This window comes from Eschrichtius robustus, chromosome X (assembly GCF_028021215.1).
Source record: "Eschrichtius robustus isolate mEscRob2 chromosome X, mEscRob2.pri, whole genome shotgun sequence".
In the NCBI taxonomy this organism is placed as follows: domain Eukaryota; kingdom Metazoa; phylum Chordata; class Mammalia; order Artiodactyla; family Eschrichtiidae; genus Eschrichtius; species Eschrichtius robustus.
In genome coordinates this window covers 16,465,388-16,486,754 of record NC_090845.1, presented here as the reverse complement: position 1 = coordinate 16,486,754, position 21,367 = coordinate 16,465,388, and the positions used below count along the sequence as shown (strand labels likewise).

At 44.4% G+C, this 21,367-nt stretch overlaps 1 protein-coding gene across 5 annotated transcripts in view; it reads left to right on the top strand.

The window, feature by feature from the left end:
* PHKA2 (phosphorylase kinase regulatory subunit alpha 2) overlaps window positions 1–21,367 on the top strand; it is an 83,909-nt gene that overhangs the window by 35,861 nt on the left and 26,681 nt on the right. For all 5 annotated transcript variants that reach the window (XM_068532405.1, XM_068532409.1, XM_068532406.1 and 2 more), the window contains 9 exons: window positions 2,298–2,380; window positions 4,691–4,771; window positions 5,894–5,992; window positions 7,770–7,916; window positions 9,404–9,457; window positions 10,059–10,181; window positions 13,831–13,926; window positions 17,623–17,730; window positions 19,783–19,861. In XM_068532405.1, the coding sequence (XP_068388506.1) occupies window positions 2,298–2,380; window positions 4,691–4,771; window positions 5,894–5,992; window positions 7,770–7,916; window positions 9,404–9,457; window positions 10,059–10,181; window positions 13,831–13,926; window positions 17,623–17,730; window positions 19,783–19,861 (870 nt within the window). The remainder of the gene's footprint in view (window positions 1–2,297; window positions 2,381–4,690; window positions 4,772–5,893; window positions 5,993–7,769; window positions 7,917–9,403; window positions 9,458–10,058; window positions 10,182–13,830; window positions 13,927–17,622; window positions 17,731–19,782; window positions 19,862–21,367) is intronic.

Sequence of the window (21,367 nt, the reverse complement as noted above, 5' to 3'; positions counted from 1 at the left end):
CTGTGGCTCTGTTTGACAGTCAGCCTCCTGAACCCTTGTAAGACGAGGGCCGTTGCGCCAGCTCTGTCAGCATCTCACTGGTTGATCCCAAAGCTTCCTTGCTGTCTCTGTTGCCTAATTATTGGACCAACCTAGATCAGATCTACGTTCAACAGTTCAAATATCTGCAGACGGTGTCATGCTCCATTTTAGAGTTTTTTTCTTCTCCAGGAGTAGCAAGCCCTTCCACTCTTCCTCTCACTACCCTGTCACCCTCTTTAGACACACCCTCGTTTATCCAAATTATAAACAAACAACATAATTTCTAGAAGTCAGCAGTGTGCCCAGAGTTGTCTTTCAGTCCATAGCACCCATGGTGGGCAGAAAACTTCTGGGTGGTGAGCATTGTTCTCGTTGAAGCCCAAGCTGTTGGCTTTCATGGAGGCCTGGACACCAGGCCTCCCGAGCTCCAAGCTGCTGCCCCGCTCTGTGCACCAAATAGCCTCAAGTTAGGTCACTTAGCTGCTGTGTCTCAGAGTTCTTATCTCCAGTCCCCTAAATTCACGCTCCTGAGTTAGAGGCTTCCCATTTATTTCAGGCTGCAAATGTGAAACTCTAAAAATAGGAGAAGTCAGTAAATAATACTGTTATGGCTTTGTGAATAAACCAGGCACTTTAAAAAATATGTTTTGGTTATGAAAGTTAATATGAGCTCACTGTAGATATTTTGGAAAATATAACGAAATACATAGAAAAAAAATCTCACTGCCAATTTTCATTTGAATGTGTCTCCTCCAAGTTTTTTTTTCTATGCATTTTAAAAACATATTTAAGGTCATACTGTATGCATAAATATAGTCTTTTTATTACATAGCATTATAACTTAACCATTTCCCCCTTGATATTACAAGCTGTTTATAAACATAATTTTAGTGACTTTATCAGTGGATATTCCATAATTAGTTTAACTATTCCTTTATTCTTTTTTTTTTTTTGCTATTATAACTATGTTGCAATACCAACTTTGACCCCCATCTCTATTTGCTTCCTTCCCTTAGTTAGATATCATTCAAAGGCTACTCATACTTATTGCAAAATTGTTTTCAGAGCAGTTTACTAGTTAAACTTCCCCCAGTGATGTTAAGGGTGCATATCTTACCGTAGCCATACCAGCTTCAAGAATTCATACTTTAAAAATACATGTTGGGGGCTTCCCTGGTGGCGCAGTGGTTAAGAATCTGCCTGCCAATGCAGGGAACACGGGTTCGAGCCCTGGTCCAGGAAGATCCCACATGCCACGGAGCAACTAAGCCCGTGCGCCACAACTACTGAGCCTGTGCTCTAGAGCCCGCGAGCCACAGCAACTGAGCCCACGCGCCTAGAGCCCGTGCTCCGCAGCAAGAGAAGCCACCGCAATGAGAAGCCTGCGCACCGCAACAAAGGGTAGCCCCCGCTCACTGCAACTAGAGAAAGCCTGCGCACAGCAACAAAGACCCAGCTGAGCCAAAAATAAATAAATTAATTAATTAATTAAAAAAAATAAAAGTACATGTTGGAACTCTGCTCAATATTCTGTAATAACCTAAATGGGAAAAGAATTTGAAAAAGAATAGATACGTGTATATGTATAACTGAATCACTTTGCTATACACCTGAAACTAACACAACATTGTTAATCAACTATACTCCAATATAAAATAAAAATTTAAAAATCCAACAGGAAAACCAAAAAAAAAACAACAACATGTATTTGTCATAACCAGCTATACATTCAAGGACCCAAGCAAAAAACCAGCTCTCCTGGTCACTGCCTGCTTTAGCACGTTGATGTAGCCGCCTGGGCAGATCCTGGGAGCTGGCCTTTCCATGAGGTGAAAAGCCATCTCCTGTAGTTGAGGGCTCTACTTTCCCCATCTGCCATTGGGGAAAAGTACCCGCCCTTTGGCTCACTCAAAGATAAGCCAGTGGTTGCTCTGGGCTAAAATGCTTGCTTTGTGGAATCTTCTCTGCACAAATCCAACACATACCCGAAAGCCCCACATCTTCTCTTTCAATCCTTTCTACTTCTAGGCACACACGTAAAAGTGGAGCCATTCTTTCCTTCCTCCCTTCCCTCCCCGCATCCTTCCTTCCTTCCTTCCGAGATTAGACATTAACTGTTACAGTTTACTTCATACTTAATTTTTGATGCCCTAGTAAGAAAAATGAAAATGAGGGTAAAAGGATTTATTTCCTAGTGTAATATTTGTAATTTGTAATTGGCAGCTCTCTCTTCACAACATAATTCCGTAACTCCATTGTTTGTTTTTCTTTACTAGGCTTACGTATTATTTTCACTCTTGACGAGGTGGCCTTCGTACAGAATCTTGTTTTTTACATAGAAGCTGCATATAAAGTCGCTGTAAGTGTCAAACCCAGTGTTTTTTTTCAGGTGTCCCAGTGTCAAAAAGAATAAAAATCATACAGCTCTTTGAGGGCCAGGCTGTTTGGGGCTGACCAGAAGGTTAGCAAGATTAGAGCTATAAGATTACGTCACCTCTGCACACAAAGTGCTCATTTCTGTCCAGGAGCTCAGTTGGGGAGCTTTTGTTTTTGGAATGTGCCACATGCTCTGTTTGAATCCATCACGCGTATTTTAAATAAGACTCTAAAATGTCCTGTGGCACGTCCACAGGCCAGCCTGAATCAGGGTGGAGGGCAACACCATCGGCACCTGGGCAGGAGCTGCGGTGCCGTGGGGATCACCCCAGGCAGCCCACAGGTAGAGAAGCTGGAGCCAGATGTGTGCCCTGGGCCAGGTGTGTGCGGGTGCAAATATGTAGAAACTCAGTTCCTCCAGGCTTTTGTCTGCTACAGAGAGTGGAGCCTGACACACTTCTAGAGAACAGCTAAACTGTAAAGCTGACCATAAGAGCAGTTAAGGAAAGGGTAGAGTTTGTTTTTTGGTTTTTTTGGTTTTTTTTTTAAAAAAAGCCATTAAAGCAAGGATCAGCAAACTTTTTCTGTAAAGGGCCAGAGAGTAAATTTTTTCAGCTCTGCAGTCTCTGTTGCTGCTACTCAACTCTGCCATTGTACCACAAAAGCAGCCATAGGCAACTCGTGAACTCGTGAACGTGGCTGTGTCCCAAATAGACTTTATTTACAAAAAACAGGTGGCAAACTCTTTTGGTCCAAGGGCCGTAGTTTGCTGACCCCAGGTCTAAAGGGGCGATTCTCAGCCAGGGGCAGTCTTCCCCTCCCAGGGGACATTTGGCAATGTCTGGAGACATTTTTGGCTGTCACTCTGGGGAGAGTGCTACTGACATCCAGTGGGTGGAGGCCAGGGATTCTGCTGAACATACTACAGTGCACAGGACAGCTCCACACACAGAGAATGATCAAGCTCCAAATGTCAGTGGTGCCGAGGTTGACAAACCCTGGTCTAAAGAAACTTGGGAAGTCTTTGTGGAAAGGGCGGGACTTTAGTTGGACCTCGGTGGATGAGTAGGGTTTAGATGGGCAGAAGGGAGGGAAAAGGGTGTGGGAGTAGCAGGAACAATAACAGAGGCAGGAACAGGCTGTGAGCATGGGAACAGCTTGGGGACAAGGGGTGCAGAGTGAAGGAGTATTCTTAGGGTGAAAGCTGAGTACTTAAGAATAGCAGAAAGTAAAGTCAGCTTGTGGACGTGCAGGAGGTGGGGCTGGATAATAGAGGTATGGCCATACAGAGAGAGAGATTTGAACGTGATCCACTAGGGAATAAACAGGTCGTCATTTTAGACTCTTATGCTGGGGAGTGAGCTGATCAAAGCAGTTTTTAAGGATAAGTCAGTCACTTGGCTCCAAGGTTGGAGTGAGGACGGGTTGGAGCGGAAAGGCCCAGCTGTGAGGAGTACTAAAGGAAGGGGTCCTGGGGCTCGGCAACAAGGCCTGCTTGGCAGGGAAGAGTCTGAAGTCACTCTCGTGTGTCTAAGTCTAAAATTTCTCATTTTGAAAATGTTCATCTTTCTCTATAATAATAAATGCCAAAATTTTGGCATTGGTCCTGTTCTTCTTGGGTTGCAATCTTTCAGTAGTGCATATAGCATTATTTCAAAACGGTATCCAGTGCTTGGGTTTCTTCAGTGAAAATATAAACTATAAAAGTTAGGTATGCATGTGTCAAGTCCTCTATGTGGACGGGCTGTTCTAAGCCAGTTCCTATTAATTTGTTTCAAAATACCAGGAAAGTTCAGTATTCTGAGCCTCAGTTTTGACTTTGGCTCCTGTTAGTTGCTGAGCATTTTTTTCCCAAGAGGTAATGTTAAAAATAGGTATTAAATTATTTTAAATGGTTTGGTTGGCTTCACCTAGTTACAACCCATTTGTTAAAGTTTCTTTATTCCATCTTACAATTTAATACAAGTTCAAACGTATTAGATAAGTAAAGGGCAGCCTTTTAACATAAAATGTTCTGGTCTCTACAAGAGTTTCTTACAAATTACTAACTTTAGAAGTAAGAAAATTGAGAGTGTCTTTGTATGCAGTTTTGTTCCACTTGAGTATTTACTTCCAAAACTCTACCCAGAGGTCAAATGAACTGAAATCGAGAACACAGCTCGAATATGTAAAGCCATGAATTTAGTAGCCTTCGAGAAGAGATATTCATGTTTCTTTATGCCTGCAGCGACATGAACGAATCATTTTTCCATAGCACTTTTCATATACCTCTTTTTCCCTTTTTCTCCCACAGGACTATGGAATGTGGGAACGTGGAGATAAGACCAATCAGGGCATTCCAGAACTGAATGCAAGCTCTGTAGGAATGGCCAAGGTGACAGTCTCGTCCTGTTTGTTCTTCCTTCTGTGCATCTTTAACTGCTTTGGTTTGGTTCTCATCATTAGGGGTTTGGATTTGATCTGATTAGCATATTTTTCAAAAGTCAGCAGCAAGTATGGAATTCAAGTGGCACATGTACCCCAGCCAACTGAAATTATAGGTAAAAAAATGTAGGTTTCTTACACCGAAATCTGCATGTACCTGAAAATAAGTGCATTCCCTCCTTACTATCCATTGTTATCACCCACGCATCTAAGCTCTTGCTGTTGTCGAAGAAGCTGGATGTATGATGTCTAGTCTTCTTTTCTGGGTCATAAAAGGGAATGAAGAATATGACCACTTTGTAGGACAAGACTCACAAGTTTTAAAGTCTGCAGGGTCAGGTGAGGCGAGTAATATAAACAAGTGAAGCCGGCCAGATAGAAAAATATCAGGGGGTATTGAGGATGCTGCAAACTCTCTCTATAGGTATTCTAATTCAAAATCATTTTAAAAACTTCCTCCGGCCAAACAAAATGTGCCTGTAGGGCAGATTCAGCCTGCTGGCCACCAGTTGACATGTCTTGCCCTAGACATTTAGCACGCCTCCTCCCTCCCCTCTTCCTCAAGACTGAAGCATAATTTTAGACAGAGTAAAGACTCCAGAACTAGAATTTTTAAAGCAACAATAAATTTGCTCTGTTAAGGTCAACTGACAGAAAACATACTTAATACTAAAAAAAGTTAACATTCTTAAGTGCCAAATATGCTAATGTTAGAAGTCAACCGCTAAAATAGGTGAAAGAAAAGCCGCCCATGAATTTAGCCCTCCACCCCTTACACACCAATGCTGTGTTGTTAATGTTTCATTTTTGGGTAGAATAGTAATTTCATTTTGGGAAATGGTTTTCCATTTTCTCTTTCTTGTTCCTGCAGTGAGCAGCAAAACACAGGAAAGCTCTTATCCACTGAAAATAAGGAGAGAACACGAGTATAAGACACTTTAGTGGATTTTAAAGATTTGTTTTATCACCTTTGGGAAAACATATATGCTAGATTGCTTAATGAAAAAGGGGTGCCAGATATGGGAGTGTATGTGTACTAGAAAGAAAAAGTAATTCATACCTGTGCTTGTAGGCAGCCCTAGAGGCAATTGACGAACTGGACCTTTTTGGAGCCCATGGAGGTCGCAAGTCCGTGATCCACGTTCTGCCTGATGAGGTCGAACACTGCCAGGTAATGGCTCAAGGCTCTCACGTTCCAGAGAGTAGGGAAGGAGACTCATGAAGTGGAAGACTTGGGCTCCAGTTCAGATCCTCACCTTCCTAGCTTGATGGTACTTGGCTTCTTTGAGTTTCAGTTCCCTCATCCATAAAATGGGTATACTGGGACCTTCTCCTCCTGCTGCACAAGGTGGTCATAAGGATCAGAGTAAATCAACTTAGTTTGTCAGAGTACTTTGTAAACCAGAAAGGACTGTGCAAACATAAGACACAGTGATGATGTTGTATATGGAGTCAATAATCAAGGCAACCTTGTTTCGTTGGAGGCAAAATCGGTTTTATGTTTTTTGAGCATGTAGGTGGTTTTCTCTCAGGTTTATTTCTGAGGTCCCCAAATTGGATGACTAGCAGGCAGTAGTTCACTTGGGGAGGGAGTGGGAATGGGCAGAATGGATGGTGGAGGAGAGATGATATGGGAGAAATGGCAAGTTAGTAAAATCTCCCTGAAATACCAGTCAGAGAAAGGTGTGATTTGATGCAGATTAGGGGACTCCATTTAGCAGACAGTAGGTCACCAGTTGCTGACACATCAGCAAACTCTTATTTAGTGAGGGCTTACTGCATGCCAGGTACTGTGCTAGAGCTGTGGGAGTGAGATACATAAAAACCTGTAAGCAGAGCACTTCCGGTGGGAGTGTGTGTTTCAGGCAGAGAGCCGAGGGAGAGTGACTAATTAAAGAACTGGGCTTGGGGGTCAGTTGGCTATAGAAAATGAAGCTTTGTTCTGAAGCTGAAGGGCTCCCCCCCATATTTGACTCCTTCTAGCTCTTTCCATTTCCCTCCATTATATAGTCCTTAATGGAGAGTCTGCTATTTCTTTGAGTGTGGTTTAATAAAGTCAAGCTGGTATGCATCTTAATAGATGTGTAGTCCCTAGTGGAGATTGCATGAGCTCTGTAGCCAGCTGGACCTGGGTTAGAATCCTAGCTCTGTTGCAGACTGGCTGCATGCCCTTAGGCATGAGTCTCTGTGTCTCAGAGTCTTCACGTGTGAGTTGGACATAGTTCTCAAATTCCTTCTTCATACAGAAGATTTAATAAGCTTATGTTTGCAGGGGTCTAGTCCCATGTCTGTACATGTTAGATCTCAGTGTTAGCTCCCTTCCCTTCCCAAACTTTTCTTTATAATTTCACCTTCCTTTAGTTTACAGTACCTAATCCAACCACCTTATAATTGAGGCCATATTATAGTGCCACTAGGTAACCCATTCTTTCTAGGACCAAACTAATTCTGTTTTGACTAAACCATTTTGCCTGTTCGTGTGGTCTTCTGAATTTGACTCCTTTAAGTCACCCAATCCAACTGGTCACATTCCACAGAAGCCAGACATTTCTCCAGGCTGGTCCCATATGTGTGTTCTTCTCTGTCTCTTGTCTTCACAGCCAGGACACGCTAGCCTACTGACAAGGTAGTCCTTAGTCCCGTCCCTGCATGTCCTAAAGGCCCAGCGAAGTCAACAAAAGGCACGAAAGGAAGGGAGACAAACAGTTCTCAGCACGGGCTCCAGGCATACTACTGCTCTCCCCAGCCCCCTTTTCTCCTGCAAGGAGCAGGAAGCATTGGCTGGGTAGCGAGGTCGCCCAGCAGGGGCCATGTTGGTAGGAAAAAGCTCTACTAAAGATTGGCAAACTCATTCAAATGTTCCCTTGGGGTAAAGTCGTTGTTTCTAGATACTGTATGTAACTATTAGTGCTTCCGAGGTTAAAGCCACCTGTTTGTTTTTCGTTCAGTCTATTCTGTTCTCCATGCTGCCAAGAGCATCGACATCTAAAGAGATTGATGCTGGGCTTCTTTCCATTATTTCTTTCCCGGCCTTTGCAGTGGAAGATGTGAACCTTGTGAATGTGACCAAAAATGAAATTATTTCCAAGCTCCAGGTAAGCATTGGTCACACTGGTGCCCTTCTGCCCTGTGCTAAGTGCCCCTTTCAGACAGTGACGTGGAGCAGCTCACCCAGGCCTTGGTTCTCCATGAGGTCAATTGCTCAGTATCTAAGTCGACTCACGATTGAGGTATCCAAAGCTGAGTCTGGATAAGTCTTGGAGTGATCAATGCCTTGGTTCTCTTTCTAAGTAGCAGAGCTTCAGTTCAAGCTGGCACCTTTAAACCCCAATTCGTATCACTCCCGTACTTCTAAGGCAGAGCTTCTTAACCCTTTAGAGATCCCAGACAGACTCTTTTAAGAATCTCTTGAAAGGTAAAGTCCCCGCCAGAAAAAAATGTACATGTCCCAATATCCTCAAACTTTACACACAATTTCTGGGGACTTGGAGATCCCAAAGTTAAATTGAGGTTAAGAAAAATCCCTGCTCCGAGGTGAAATGCAGGAACTATGACACATTACACCAAACTGAGAAGGTTATTCAGTACTCCAGCCAACTGAAGTTATCAGTAAAATGATTGAATAATGTAAGTTTCCTAAACTGAAATCTGCATGTTGATGATCCTACTTAGATTCGGTGAAAAATGCTTTTAGCCTTTGGAAACAAAGGGGTAAAGGGTCTCCAACCGTATCCCCAATAGAAGGCACTGTCTCAGTTAGGGGCCAGTGGAGAAAACAGAACCTCTTTAGTTTGTGGAAGTAGGCAGGGAATTAATGTAGGGAATGAAGTGTTTCAAGGGGAGCAGTTCAAGACCGGACCTCCCAGGATGCCCCGAACACTACAGGGCTGGCCACTAGGAACGTGCCTGCCTCCATGGCTGGTGCTAGAGCAGCCCCACATACTTAAGAAACTGGGCAATGGACACCCAAAACTGCGATCCAGGGATTAGGGAGGCAGATTCAGGGAGCACTGCCACTGTCCTTCTTTCTTGACCCCCGAGAAGCTGGAGTGGAACACTGGAGCCTGCAGCAGGAAAACCAGCAGCGATGGCCCTAAGCCACAGGAAGCCCCACCACCTCCCTCACCTACTTCTCGCCGGGTGCAGGCTTCTTTGCATCCAGAGCCTAACGCGAGGAGTCTGGAATGTCCTGTGGCTTTCCAGTCTTTCCAGTAGAAGCAGTCCAATCAATCCACGTATCTGCCTTGGTGGCTTCTCCAAGCAGTAAGGGTCCCTTTGCATCTTTGCACGATACAGCAAATCAGAATGAAAGGATGGTCATTCAGTGAAGTATCGGTAATTAATCTCTCAGCCCTGACTGCCACTCTAATGGAAGGTTTTGGCATTCCCTTCCAAGCACTGATCAAACCTGAATTTACTTTATTACTTAAAAATAAGTTTTTGTACTGATAGCAAAGAGCATTTGGTACCCATTTTGTTACTAAAAGATTCATGGGAAAGGGGGTGAAGGGCTGACTTGAATCAAAGAGGCAAAGAAATTCTTCTGTTTCATCAAATGCATCTTTTTTCTTTATCTTCTTAGGGGCGTTATGGATGCTGTCGCTTCCTTCGAGATGGTTATAAAACCCCAAGAGAGGTTGTATTTAAAGATTGTTTCTTCTGATTCCTTAACTGCTTCATATCTAAGTTGCCACTGTGGTGTTCTCCCTCTGTTGATTATAAAACTTACATGTTGGAATATTGGAAGGAAGTCTTAATTTTGGAGTCAGTAAGCTGGAGTTAGGCAATAGAATAGTAAGATCATCTGGAGGACAGCAAGCTGGTGGTTTAAAACCAGCTTGTAGACAAGGACGAACAGTTCTGTGGCTCACACTTTTTTTAAAAGGCTACCTGTGGCCTCCTTGGGTTCCTTTGCCATAGTGACTGATAGAATGATATCAATAAAACAGATAGTCTGCCCAGCACTGTGAGAGGCAAATTGCTATTTATTTGTTATAGAGATATAGTAAGCTTAAAATAATAAACTACCCAGGAGTGTTGTGTACATTTGATTTACTTTTCTGAAATTTTACCATGGAAAACTGCCAAAAATAGCATCTCCCCATTATAGCAGAATCCTAATCATGCCAGCCTCAAAGCTCATTGAATCAGAAAGCAAGGGACACCCAGTGAGGTATAGTGGTATTATGTATGTAATCTGACATTACCTTTTAGAGGGTTTACCTGTTTGGTTCCAGGACCCAAACCGATTGCATTATGACCCTGCTGAACTCAAGCTCTTTGAAAACATTGAATGTGAATGGCCTGTGTTCTGGACTTATTTCATAATAGATGGGGTCTTCAACGGTGATGCTGTTCAGGTGAGAAAATGCTGGGTGTTGTGTTGGTAATCAGCATTTTCATTCCACTGGTGTGCTGATTATTATTAGAACATAGGGTTATGCAAGAATTCAGGGCACTGTGTCAGTTATCTGTCACTGCTGAACAAACTTTCCTAAAACGTAGTGAATTAAAACAATAACTATTTTGTTTGCTTATTATTCTCCAATTTGGGCAAGGCTCAGCTGGGACAGGTTTTCTCTGCTTTACCTAGTGTCACCTGGGATGGTTCAGTGGGGCTGGAGGATGGATCTACATCCGAGATGGCCTCCCTCACATGGTTGGCGGCTTGTTGGCCCAGACCTTAGTTCTCCACGTAGCTAGCTTGAGCTTCTTACAGTATTGCAGTCTCTGGACAGTTAAGCTTTTTACATGGTGGTCATCTTCTCCCAGAATGCAAAAGCAGAAGCTGCCAAGCTTTCTTAAGGTTTAGGCCTGGAACTGGCAAAGTGTCAACGTCTGTTGCATTCTGTTGTTTAAGGGCTATTGTTGCCAAGCCAGGTTTGTTTTGCCAGAGTGCAACAAGCAAGCCAAAACGCTGAGATGCCGAGGTTTGCGGCAAAAAGAGGGTTTATTCGCAAGGCAGCCATGCAAGGAGAAAGTCTCAGGTCTACCTGAGCGAAGGCAAGGGGCTCGGTGTATTTATGGGATAAAGAATAAAGCAGCAGGGCGGTCTGAGGCTGGGGAAAGGTGATTGGAAAAAGGTGCAGTAATTGTCATTCTGCCCAAGTGTAACTAGGCTACAGGGCTCTGCATGTTCCAAAATGGAGGTGCTTAGCATGCTCTGAGGGTGGAGTTTTCAGCCCTCTGATGCCACAAGGTCAGCGGACACTTGGGCATGCCCAGCTGGAGGGTCAGTGGTCCTAACCAGTCTTAACCAGATCAGTTGGAACCAGACACAGCTGACTCCAAGTTCCTAGACAACAACTCGGGCAAACATCTTATTATTCAGGCTAAGTGCTGCTTGGAGGACTTGCAAGTAATAAAAGGACTTTCATTAGTGAAGGCAGGTTACAGGTAAAATGGATTTGACTAATGATTACCCTTGGTTTCAGTCCCCCCTATCTTTTGATCATTCCTCCATCTTAAGGGAAGAAGGGTGATTACCACTCTGGATACTTCCTGCCGATAAGGGGCATAGACCCAACTAGGGCTTGTGGAATGAAACTGTTTAGCACTCATTTGAAAATATTCGTTTGTTCCCAGTTTCAAGTTAACATTTTGATCCCAATAAACAAATACCACCTATGTGCCAGCTGTCAAGGCATTCATAGGCCCAAGATTGGTAAACCATAGACAAAGATGTAGCCTGAGGGGGCACATAGAATGCCAGATATTGTTAAAACTTAGGCTTTTATTTTTAGGGATTTTATCTAGGATAAGCCAGGGATCAAGTGTCTTACGCTTTTCCATATTGGAGTGTCTTGATCATTATCAGTTTGGCTGAAACAATTAGATATTAAATATGGAAGGGACACAGGCTGGGAAAAGTTAAGTATGGTTTCTATAATATCCTGACCATGTAGAACCTTGACAAGGGTAGATGCCAGGGTCTTTTTTTTTTTTTTAATCTGAGGACACAAGGAGAGGACCAAATTTCGGCTTAGGATAAAACAGGTGACAGGAAATTCTCTGTTGATTAGCCTAACCCAATGTGTTACATCTGAGGGCCTTTTATCCTAAGTCATTCAAGGGGAGGGCACTACATAAAGGCTGGAGGACTAGGAGGCGGGGTTCATCGGGGGCCACCAAACAGTCTTCCACGGACGTACAGGTTTTGTTGTTGCTGCTGTTCTTTTCAGACCAGCCGTGGTTTTGCCGTCTTTAAGGGTACTCTTAGCTAATGTCTTAATTAATGTATCAGCCTCCTAACTGGTCTCCCAGCCTCGCTTCCTGCTGTTTCTCCACACCATTGCCAGAGAGATCTTATTAAGAAAGAGATTATGCTACTGCTTTGCTTAAAAGCTTTGAATGGCTTCCTGACTGCTTTTGGGATGAGGTACAAGCTCTTCACATGTTTTGTAGGATTCCGTAAGATCTGGCCCTCGTTTTCACCAGGGTACCCCCAATTTCTTGTTACTTATTTCCTTTCTTGAGTTCTGTAATCCAAGCACATGGAAACTTTTTCAGTCCTTTGAGCAGGCCATGCTGTCTCTCCCCTCCTCTCAAATGCCCAGGATATGCTTTCAACCCCCAACTTCCCCTCCCTACTTCACGTGATTCGTTTTAAGTGTCTCCTTTCAGAAAGCCTAAAAGCTGGGTCAGGTGCCCCTTTTATATGCCCCACGGTTCTTATAACAGCTTGGCACCTGTAACTGTATTTCCCACTTAGTTGTCAATGGACCCTGGTAGAGGTGGTCTCTATCCAGTTCACTGGTGTATGCCCCATGCCTAGTACATAGTAAGTACTCAGTGAATATTTGTTAATGCAGCATTCATTTGTTCAAGACAGATTTCTTTAGCATTTGCTGCCGTGCATACTTTGGTGAGCAGAACAGACCTGTCCTCATGAAGTTTATGGGACTGACAAACTCAAACACTTGGCTGTTTTTTTAATTGTTCAGATCACATGTTCTGGGGTAGGATATGCAATCTAAGATTCGTTTTAGTTTTTGAAAGCTGCCTCTATTGAGGAATGCAGAGGTGTTTCAGAAGCGGCAGTAAACTTCAAATATTAATGTTCCCCCTTTGTTGATTCTCACTCTTATGCTTTAGTGATTATCTCGGTTCTTACGTTTTCTGTCTTTTTATCCCAAGACTGAAAGATCTCAAAAAGATTGAGTTGGAATTTCAATTATGAACAAGCTTGACAATTATCAGAAACAACAACAGCAAAAAAAAGCTAAGGAGACAGAAAAGCCTGTTTAGTACCTTATTTTGTAGGTCTCACAGAATTTACTTCTCTTAGCCCCCTGTGCTGCCTCTTCCACTTGCTGCCCAGTCACATTTTAAAGTGATGCACCCTGTCGTGCTTTGCTGTCCATAAATTTCAAACGAAAAGAAAATGAGATCTGGAAGGCATTTGACTGGGCTCTCCAAAGATGAAATGTGTCAGATAGCTGGGTGGCTGTTAAGGGTTTTTTTTCTCTCCATTTCCCTTTTAATGTATAGGTTTTTATCACTGCCTTTTTAATTTAATAGAAATGTTTACATCAACAGCTTTTACTGAGTAGCACGTCCTAAAAATTGGGGTACATGGATCATAGAACCTACACTTTTCTTCACATCTTATTCGTTCAGCAAATATTTTGTGAGCAATAAATGTTTGAACAAGGGCTTCTTCAGTGGAAAACTACCAGCAGGTGGAAATGGGATGCACTGCTTAAGATCTGGCCTCCACTCCATAAAGCTTATAGTCTAGCTGGTGAGACAAAATTTAAATATGTGAGAAGTTAAGAGTGAAGTATTTAAATCACGAATTAAAGACAACACATAAAAGGCCAGTCGCATTTAGCTCCTCCTAACATTTGCTGTCAGCCAGAGTCCAGGTTCCTCCTGCAGCCCTTGAGCTGAAGGTATTTGTGCATTTCTTAGCCTTGTGTCCTACTTCTGATCTGTTTGTTGGCAAGAGAGCTGTTTTTCTGTGTTGCACTGCTGTTTCCTACCGTGGGGGATGGGGCTATTTTCCAGGTCCAAGAATACCGAGAGGCCCTGGAGGGAATATTAATCAGAGGCAAGAACGGGATCCACCTGGTGCCTGAGCTCTACGCCATCCCGCCTAACAAGGTAACCAGGTGCTGCTTATCTAGTACAAAGTGAGATGGTGCTTGACCTTTTGGTATTTGTCATTCCCCCTTCAGACCTAATACTTTTTCTCCAGGAGAAGTGGTTTCTAAAGCCTTCAGTAGTGTTCCTGTTTATCACAGGAGTTACGGCTTTGGAGCCATGCTTGACCTGGCTGGTGCCCAAGGGAGGCGTTAGTTGAGGACCTTCAGAGGATACCTGTCCTTCTCTGAGCCCAAGGCCACACAGGCCCTAAAAAGCACAAAACACTGTTAGGCACCATGTTCTCACACATTTCCACGGAAGAAGAAACCAGACAGAATCTCCCTGGGAGAGGGGGAGAGATGTATAGGCATACCTCGCTTTACTGCAACTTCGCAGATAACTGCGTTTTTTTTTTTTTTTAACAAATTGAAGTTTGTGGCAACCCTTAATTGAGTTCTTCCAATAGCATTTGCTCACTTCGTGTCTCTGTCACATTTTGGTAATTCTTACAACGTTTCAAACTTTTTCATTATTACTATATTTGTTATGGTGACGTGTGATCAGTAATCTTTAATGTAACTACTGCTGAACTTGATGAAGGTTCAGATGATGGTTAGTATTTTTTAGCAATAAAATATGTTTAAGATACGTACATTTCTTTTAGACATAATGCTATTTCACACTTAATAGATTACAGTATAGTGTGAACATAAATTTATATGCAATGGGAAACCAAAAAATTTGTGTGACTCCCTTTATATTCATTTTATTGCAGTGGTCTGGAACCGAGGTCTGCCTGTATAGGGTAGCTGAGAATCTCTTCCTTTGAGTCAAGCAGTTCCTGAGCTAGAGCTTGAGTAATCACTTAGAAGCCATTCTGTATCATGAAGAGGGAAACTGGCCAGTTCCAAGAAGATGCCCAAAGATAGTTTTGTTCTGTCCACTTTCCTAACTTGGGTCATGATGGACCTATATATCTTAATGGGAAGATTTCCCCATACATATCTCATGTTTAGCAGAAAAGAATTCTCGATTCAAGGCTATTTCTCTTTTGAATGTTCCTGTTGCTTCAAAGCTTCATTATTGCATTTTGGGGAGGAAGAGATTTCAGAGAGCAGTGTCCTTCCCCTGGTTGACAGGGCCCGCACTAGGGCGTAACCCTGCTGTCACACAGCAGCTTGGGTCTACGGGTTTGTGGTTGAATCAGGCCACGAGCACATGGTCAGGGGACTGGCAAAGGCCTTTGAAATTATCTGCCTCAGTTCAGAGAGGCAGAGCTCAGACAGCACTGGGCTCTGCCTGGAACCAGACCCCAGGTTCAGGGCCTCCTCACAACGCCACGCTGCCTCCTAATGGGTGGTGCATTTCCAGGGAATGGAGAGTCCCTCACTGTACAGATCAGGCCATGGAGCCTGCAGGGGCTGTTTTCTTTCTAACTGTTAGAAACCTAGATTTCCTGCAGACGTATTGATTTTACTATGTGTGATGTGTATGTGTTGGTGGGGGGGGGGGCCTGACAGTGGGGGCTGGGTAGTTACTTCCTAGCAACTGCGTGTTCAGGTTGCCCCTTTTCCAGTATTGAGGCACTTGACAAAACAAAATTAGTAATGGGAGGTAATTTGGAACATGGAAGCATAGCAAGGGAAAATAAATAGCTTCAGGGGTATTTTACCTATTTTATGATAGAGAATAACCATCTATCCATGTTCTACTAAAAGGCACATTTCCTGACTGTAGTAACTGCTAGGTGTTATAAGCTCTCCTTTTCTTTCTGGTGAACAGTTCTGGCTACATGTTGGAAAAGGTTACTCTGCAACTTTTCTCTTCTGATCTCTACACTGACCTTTGTGCTTGTACTTGTCATTTCAGTATCCTCCTTTATCCAGTGTGTTTACACATCAGCTAGGCACCGATTTTGAACGTTCTTTTATTTTGAGCACAGTTTGTATCTGTGCTGGTTCCGGCTGACAGCTGGGAAGGTTCACCCATCACATCAGTAACATGTTGAGACCACTACAGACAGGGCTACCCCGACCCATATGGCACCTTTGTGCAAATTAGAAAAAGAGCCTCACCTTTGGAGTGGCCACAGCCCTGGGCCAAGGCGCCATCCAGCCTGAGTTTCAGCGTCACTCACTTCCTCTGCTGGACAGGCTTTTGCAAGGCGCCACCACCCACGGGGCCTCCATTGGACAGCTCGAGACTGACGCAAGCATACCCAGCAGACTTGCTTGGAGCAGCTGCTCCGGGCTGGGCAGCAGGCTAGGTACTGGGGCACAGAGGGGTCACGACGCCGGCTCTGCCTCTGCGAACTTGCAGGCTAGGGGGGTCGGAGGAGCGAATCCATGGGATGGAGGGCAGACAGAGGACTGCCGGCGGCAAAGGCTTGGTGCATTAGAGGACCTGCAAGCAGGTTGGAAGGACTGAGGTGGAGAGGGGGAGACACATACCTCCACGGGGAGGCAGGAGCCAGCAATGGGTGGGAGGAGGGCAGAGCGAAGCTGTCTTTTGACCCAGATACCTTGTCTACCTTCTGTTCTTTGCATCGACTATTTCCCATTCCAGATCTATGTAATCTTTCTTAACACTACTTACATTTCAAAAAGTTTTAATGTACAGTCTGATTGTAAAAGTCATTCTGCATACTGCAAAACATACAAGATTCTATAGAAAGAAAATATTTCTCCCGAATCTTACTTCCCAAATATAACCACAATGATGTTTTGGAGAATCTCCCTCCACGTATTATCCTATTTGATTATTTTATTACTGGTAACATTTAATTCTGTTCCGTTTATGAGCTTAAGTTTTTCTTAGTTTACTACAGAAAAATTTTAAAAATTTACTGCATATATTAACAACATCACTGATTAATTCACAAGCAAAGAATGACTCGCCTCATGATGTGATTTACCCCTTTGGAGAAAGATGTGTTTCCTATTTCCTTCAATTGGCTCATGTTTTCTGGAGAAGGAAGTGGTCACTAACATTACCCCCAACCAACGAACGTTGTAATGACCCAAAACCCAAAGGTCAGCATGGAGTTTACAACAGAGAAATTTGCAGACTAACTTTTACAACATGTAGCCAGCACTGTCCATCAGAAAGAGAACTGTAGCTTATTTTGATGAGTCAAAACCCCCAATGGATTCAGCTTTTTGAGTCCCTGATGGAAAATTAGTGATCTAATAGTACAATTGTTTTTCCTCAATCAATAGCGCCACCTTCTGGTAATTTTCTTGCATCTGCACACTGAGTTTATGAACCCCTGAGGAGAGCAAGATAGAAACCTGACTCAGCATCCAGAACTACACTGCCGTGGCTGTTGGCTGATGTTTTAGATCATTGTACCCATAATGCAGCCAAATATAAGTATGAGCTGTGACATTTCTTGTTGCCCAGAGCTGTGCTCAAAAGACAGCAGGCCCGGCTTCCAGTGCCCATCTCTCTGCCTTTTGCCACCAGTGTGCTTGCGGGAAGAGCACTGGCTGGGACCAGGCCTGGGTTTGAGTTCCACCTCTGCTGCTTTTAGTCACGTGGCCCCCCGCGCAAGGGCCTCAACCGCCATGGCCTCCTTATCCCAGCTCTCGCATAGAATTGGTTTGGAGGATCAAATGAGTGGCATTTTGTAAATCCTCCGTGCGCTCCCCATGTAGTGACGTTGGCCATTTTCTCCTCTGACATTCTGACTTTGGGTTTTCCTCTCTTTGTCAGGTAGATGAAGAGTATAAGAATCCTCACACGGTGGACAGAGTTCCTCTGGGGAAGGTGCCCCATCTGTGGGGTCAGTCCTTGTACATCCTCAGCTCCCTGTTGGCAGAGGTAAGGGACTTGGGGGCTTCACAGACTGGAAACCTTGTGATTGGAAGTTCAGGGGACCCTGGAAGAACACAGGGGCTCTCTGCTCAGTGTGGCTATGAATATCTTTGGCATCTTTTTTTTTTTTAAGATTACATTCTTTTTAAATTTTTTTTTTAAGATTTTTTTTTTGATGTGGACCATTTTTAAAGTCTTTATTGAATTTGTTACAATACTGCTTCTGTTTTATGTTTTGGTTTTTTGGCCGTGAGGCATGTGGGATCTTAGCTCCCTGACCAGGGATGGAACGCACACCCCCTGCACTGGAAGGTGACGTCCCAACCACTGGACCGCCAGGGACGTCCCCTGTCTTTGGCATCTTCATGGCTTTCAAGTCAGCTGGTTGGGGTTGACTCTGAGGCTTGAGACCTAGGCTTGTGTCCGTATTTATAGTAAACCGTTTGGGGCTTAGCTGCAAGCCAAGCACTCTCTGTCCCTCCCCCAGCGCCCCTTCCCACCAGCATTCCTGGTCTGTGGCTAGAACCTGGTTGAGTTGATGGTCGGTAGGAGGGCCGGAAGCTTCTCAGCCAGGATCAGCACATGTATGAAAGATGCAGGGTTTGGGGAACTGCTCCACACGGTCTTAGGTGCAGGAAGCAGGAGGACTCTGACGCTCCAGTGCTCTCTGCAGGAAGGGGCAGCGGGCTGGTTCTTCTGTAGTGGATTTTGTGTCGGCTGCTCCCTCCCTCAGCCAGTAACACCGCCACACAGAAGGTCTGCTGCCTCTGACTCACTCCTTCTTGTTGAGCATTTTCTTGCCCCCAGGTTTAAGTTTTTAAAATGCAAATGCTTTTGTGCCAGCTAAAAATGAATCCCCTCCCCAGTCCTAAGTGTGAGTGATTTTTATCAGATGGCTCATCTTTCCTGGGAGGATCCTGCCCAGCTGAGTGCTTTGGACCCCTGGGGAGGGGTGTGGGGGGGCGGGGGGGGGGGTGGAGAGCGGGGGTGGGGGGGAGCAATGGGTTGGATGTCACTGGAGTTCCTGGTGGGTGAAAGAAGACCCAAGTGAAGGTATCACAGTGCAAGTGGCCCTTAGGTGCTGAGATGGAGTAGTTGCTTCATGGATATGATCGTCTCTGCAGTTTCATGGACATGTTCTTGGGGGTGGAGACTGTGTCTTATACTTTTGTCTTTAAGAGTAGGGAAGCACATATATCTCCTTTGGAAAGCCAACCCTGCCTCTGACTAGCTCTTTAACCTCGGGCAGGTCTCTTAATCTCCCTGGGCCTCGGTTTCCTCATCTTTATTGTTATTTTTTTAATGTTGTACAGCTTTATTTAAATATAGATTTTTTTTTTTTTGCGTTTCCTCATCTTTAAAGTAAAGAGCTTGGGCTTTATCATCTCTGCAATATGGTGCAGCTCTGATTTCTGTATCAGTGAGATGGGAAACAAACTTGCTTCTGTTTCCTCCTCTCAATGTAAAGGCCCTCATCTAGGCCCAGCATTAGGTCCAGCTTCTCCTCAGAACTCGCAGAACACCTTGATCCATTCTCTTAAGGTTCCCATCATTTATAGAAAATATGAGGAGATCCACATTCAAAGAGCACTCTGCAAGCAGGGAGGGGAGTTTTGTGTTTCAGGACAGTCAGCTCTGGGCCAAGTCCTTACCCTAAGGACATTGCCTCGGTTTCCCCACCTGTAAGATGGTGCGAATGGTAGTGCCTCCCTGTTAGGAGGCCTGTGTGACGATGCATGTACAGGGCTCAGCACAGTACCTGGCGCGGGGTAAGGGCTCAGGAAGCATGAGTTACCCTTGTACCCTTCTTTTCACTCACACAAGTTGGGCGTCTCTGACTAGCCCTGGAGAGCTGGGTGCCAAAAACGCAATACATTTATCAGTGCCATCTAAATGGTATACTGTAGTTCAGAGAAAATAAGCAATTGCCTTGAAAAATTATAAAGGAATAAAACACTGAAGATCTTGAGCCCCCAAATATTTTATTTTCAAACTTAGGTTTAAGGTGAAATTTCAGTTAATCAGTATTTCATAGTGTTAATGCTCCTCTTTTCCTAGGGATTCCTTGCCACTGGTGAAATTGATCCCTTAAATAGAAGATTTTCCACTTCCGTCAAACCTGATGTCGTAGTACAAGGTTTGTGAGCATGTTTACTATTCATATTTAACTTTGTAAAACCAATGTTATTTTTAAAGCAAAGTGTTCCTATTTAATTTTTTAAAATCTGCGTATGTATATATTTTAGCATATATTAGTTCTGTGAAATATGTTCTGTAACTCAGCTGCTCCCGATCACAAAGTTACTTTCTACAAAGCAATTGTTTTCTTGAATCTAAACCTTGATTGCAACTGGGGCACAAGTGATTCATTGAGCATCATTTTTCATAACTGCTATTCTTTAAAAAGTAGAACGTGACCTTGTTGAAAACTCAAAACCCAAATGAGGGTTCACTCGTTCCTCCCTTGGAGGTCTGACTTCTTTCCAGAGCTGCAGGCCCATGTTTTCACCTCCCTCCACCCATCTCCCCTCCTCTCCAGATGGCAACTCTTCCACAGAAGTGCAAGGCCAGCCTGGGCTACTGCTGCGACACTGGCTCTGACTAGCCATGTGACTTCACCTCTGTGTGCCTCGGGCTCTCATGACCGGTGCTCTCTCACAGGGTGGTCTTGAGAGGAATTGAGATCCACAGGGAAAGCCCTCAGTGCAGGGCCAGGCCTAGAATGCTCCCTGCTGGCCGATTCCTCTCCCTACTTCCCCTCCTAGGAAGGACTCCCCAGGAGCTAACAAACCTCATAGAGTGACTTATATACCAGCTAGTATCATAGCGTGTCGTGCCTACGCCTTGTGTCCTCTACAGGACACTGTACATTTCTTAAGGACAAGGGCCTTATCATTTTTGTAGCTTCTATGTTGATTGATACACACGCACTCAATACATTAAAAACAATTATTGAGCAAATGAAGGGCAACCCTCTCTGTGGCCACGGACGCATTTGGCTGCGCCTGTCCGTGATACAGCAGAGGTCGCGCAGGTCATCACCCAGTCGATACTGTGCCCCAGGCCCACCGAGAGACGCACCCAACCATCACAACATTCCGATCAGGTAGAAAGTGTGACGATCATGATTATCATCCCCCTCTTACACATGAGGCTGAGGGGTTAACTTACTCAGGGACCCGCGGCTGACAGCTGGAGGTGCAAACCCAGCTCTGACATCCAGGTGGCCTGATGCAGCCTGACCCCACAGTCTCTGCCCGTCACCAGAGCACATGCTGCTAAGTGATCCCTTAAGTCCACAAGGCCACTCTTCCAATTGCAGGCTGGGGTGCATTGATGGATCCTGAGCACCATTTTTTTTTTTTTAATGCAATAGAAGAAAACAGAGTAGAAAATATCAGAGGCTGTGGTCTGGAGGAAGGAGAAGTGCAGTTTCAGAAACTCCTCTGCGTGCAGCTCTCTCAGATCACCAGGCTTACAGGTCTTGGTCAAGCCACTCCTCTGAAAGAGTCACTTGTACAGAGTGACCGCCTTGTGGCTCTAATACGTGGAGATCTCTGCACGGTGTTGTAAGCTTCTGAAGAGACGGATGTTAGGGGAAGCTGCTCGCCCAGTCCTGCATGGCTGACGTCCCTGCTCAGCT